The sequence below is a fragment of the Myotis davidii genome, unplaced genomic scaffold (assembly GCF_000327345.1).
Source record: "Myotis davidii unplaced genomic scaffold, ASM32734v1 scaffold415, whole genome shotgun sequence".
NCBI lineage: Eukaryota > Metazoa > Chordata > Mammalia > Chiroptera > Vespertilionidae > Myotis > Myotis davidii.
In genome coordinates this window covers 4,782,691-4,785,502 of record NW_006287951.1, presented here as the reverse complement: position 1 = coordinate 4,785,502, position 2,812 = coordinate 4,782,691, and the positions used below count along the sequence as shown (strand labels likewise).

At 45.3% G+C, this 2,812-nt stretch overlaps 1 protein-coding gene across 2 annotated transcripts in view; it reads right to left on the bottom strand.

The window, feature by feature from the left end:
- Window positions 1-1,187: 1,187 nt before the first annotated feature.
- CLDN18 (claudin 18) overlaps window positions 1,188-2,812 on the bottom strand; it is an 18,419-nt gene continuing 16,794 nt past the window's right edge. The window contains exons 4-5 of one of the 2 annotated variants that reach the window (XM_006759817.1): window positions 2,090-2,200; window positions 1,188-1,370 (exon numbers count right to left, since the gene is read on the bottom strand). In XM_006759817.1, the coding sequence (XP_006759880.1) occupies window positions 1,199-1,370; window positions 2,090-2,200 (283 nt within the window). In that variant the 3' untranslated portion in view covers window positions 1,188-1,198. The remainder of the gene's footprint in view (window positions 1,371-2,089; window positions 2,201-2,812) is intronic. The other variant, XM_006759818.1, reaches the window with a different exon arrangement.

Sequence of the window (2,812 nt, the reverse complement as noted above, 5' to 3'; positions counted from 1 at the left end):
TTAGTGAAGGGAACTGCTCTCTGGGTAACAAAGCTGGCCACAGCGCCAAGTGAGTCTACTGTCAGCCAACAGTGGCCTGTAGCCCTGCAAATGTGGACATGTAGCACTTGGAAACATAACATTACATTCATGCTCATCACTTGAAATAACAACAACAAAACTAGTTCAACTCACTTCCTAGATCGGTTGTGTGCCATTATTTGGTTTTTATATGGGTTACACTGATTCTGTTATTTTCAGCTGAGTCGTGGAGACTTCAAAGGGAATTAGGATCAGTGAGCATTTTATGAAATTTGGACGTAAGTGTGATTTTCACAAAGTACAATATAGACAACATCAAAGTAATTAGTTTTTCATTTTTTTTTATCTATGCGTTGCAGTGAGGCTACTTCACAGAGATGGTGTATCATTTTACTAATACATTATTTATTCTAACTATACGTAGAATATCAAATATATTTAGAGAAGCAAAAAACAACAACCACCTCTTCTCGTTCTTCTAGGGATGCTTTCTGGCCTGTGGCAGAAGGGGGACTCACCGTGGGGGGGGGGGGGCACAGGAAACCTGGGGAGAGTCTTGCTGGAATGAGCAGATGCCAAAAGAAGTGGAAAAGCTTCGTTGCTTTCTTCAAACTGAAATCACTTTGGTCCATTTAAGATCACAGGATAAGAAAACTCAGATAAGGAGCTAGAGACATTACAAACACATTTCCCCTCTGTCCTCTTCTCCAATCAGTGTTTGTAGAGGCAAAAGTAGCAGGAAATGATATCTTTTAACAGACTCTTTTTTTCCTTTCAGAATTGTTCTGCGGGGGGATGAGTTGAGAAATAGATCATCAATGGGCTATTGGCTAGAAGGAGGAGGGAGTGTCTGTCTAAATCATTCAAGTGTCAGATAGGAATTCAAACCAGATTCTATAATCAGATTAGGAAGATATTTAAAAAAAAAGAAATAGAGGATTGGAAAATGTGAGCTATAGGCTCCAATTCATATCTGATAACTCGTTGTTTTGTGATGGAATATTTAGAGACAGAGACATGTGGCTAAGACCATCTGGCTTCCTCATAGGTGAAATCAATGCTTTTCTAACTTCCAGCAGGGAGTCAAAAGCCATCAGGAATCAAGGTAAAATGTCCTTGTTTTCTGGGTGAGCTCTACTTGGGGTTTTCTTCTGCCCATGTCAGGTGTCTTGGAGTGCTACACGTAGTCATACTTGGAAGGATGAGACTGTACCTCGTCCTCTGTGCGAGCACCCCCATCGTATATCTTCTTGTTTTTGGTGGTGGGCCCAAAGCCAGTGCTGGCCTTCATACCTCCGGACTTATAGGCGACATTGGGGCCCGAGGCGTGATAAGACACGGCTCTGTAACTGAAAGACAAAGAAACATTCCAGGATCATAGACGTATCTGGTAGGAGGACAAAGCACCTCATTTACCCTGGAATGTGTCAGTTTTAGCACCGAAAGTCCAGTATCCCAGGAAACCTGTATACCTGGGCAGTTTATGGGTGCAGTAACAGAGGTCCAGAGAGAACAAATGATTTGCTGGCAGTCGCAGGGCTAGTTAACAGCAGGACCAGACTGTGATCCAGGTCTTCAAATCCGGCCCATTTATGGAGCTACAGCAAGGTTTCACAATAGCAGTACTATTGGCATTTGGGCTGTATGCTTCTTTGCTATGGGGGCTTGCCTGTGCATTGTGGGATGTTTAGCAACATCCCTGGCCTCCCCCCACTAGATGCCAGTATCACCTATCCCCCCACCCACCAAAGTTGTAACAATCAAAGTGTCTTCAGATGTTGCCAGATATCCCCGGGGGGCAAAATTGCTCCAAGCTGAGAGCCATTGAGTTACAGAATACTGGAGCCAGAGGGACCTCCTGGATGATTTCCCCCCTTCAAATAGGATCGCACCTAAATGTGCTCAGGTAGAAATATTCCTATTCCTGTTTTTTCTATCCTCCATAAAAGAGAAGGTTCATGCTCAACAATGTTACTCCATATGCCTGGACTGACCATTCTGGCTGGGAATTATATGTTAAAATGGACCCAATCAGACCTCTGATTACATTGGGGATGGGGAAACTCACGTGGTTTCATGGGGTGCCAGGCCCCGGCAGGCGATGCACATCATTACTCCCCCAATTAGCGTGAGGCCTCCAGCAACCCAGCCCACGAACAGAGCCGAACCAAAGGTGTACCTGAGTGGGGAGATGATGGCTATGAACGTGATTGACTCAACTCTCCAGGTTCCACCCACTGCATCTGGCCATGCCTGTCCTCTCTGTTTCCCCTTTGGATTCTACACCTATCCCTGCCCACGCCCCCTGAACACACATGCCTTTGGGTCACAGCCAACTGAACAGTGCCCTGGAGCATAGCATCCGCACTGAGCTAGCCAGCAATACAGCTGCAGGATTCTTGGACCTCTTAGATCACTGAGGTCGCCAAAGGGGAGTGGCTGGACAGTTTAACCAGAGAAGTTTGAGAGAATCAGTCTCAATTTCTGAAGGAATTTTGGTCCCTTGAGTTCTTACTGTGGTCCAGGAAGCATTCATCTCACCTACCTCACATAATCCCGGCAACCATCTGTGTAGGGAGGAGTACCGTCTTCATAAAGAACCAAATTGATATGACTATCTTATAGATGAGGAAATTGAGGCTCTGAGAGGCTAATTAACTTTTCCAAAGACCCAGGAAGAACATGACATTTCCAGGATTCAAATGCGGGTCACTCTGCCTCCCTAGCCCTCGCTGTTAATCATAAACTACACCATCCTCTGTGCATGAGGAATGAGGTCGTTTTTCTGAGC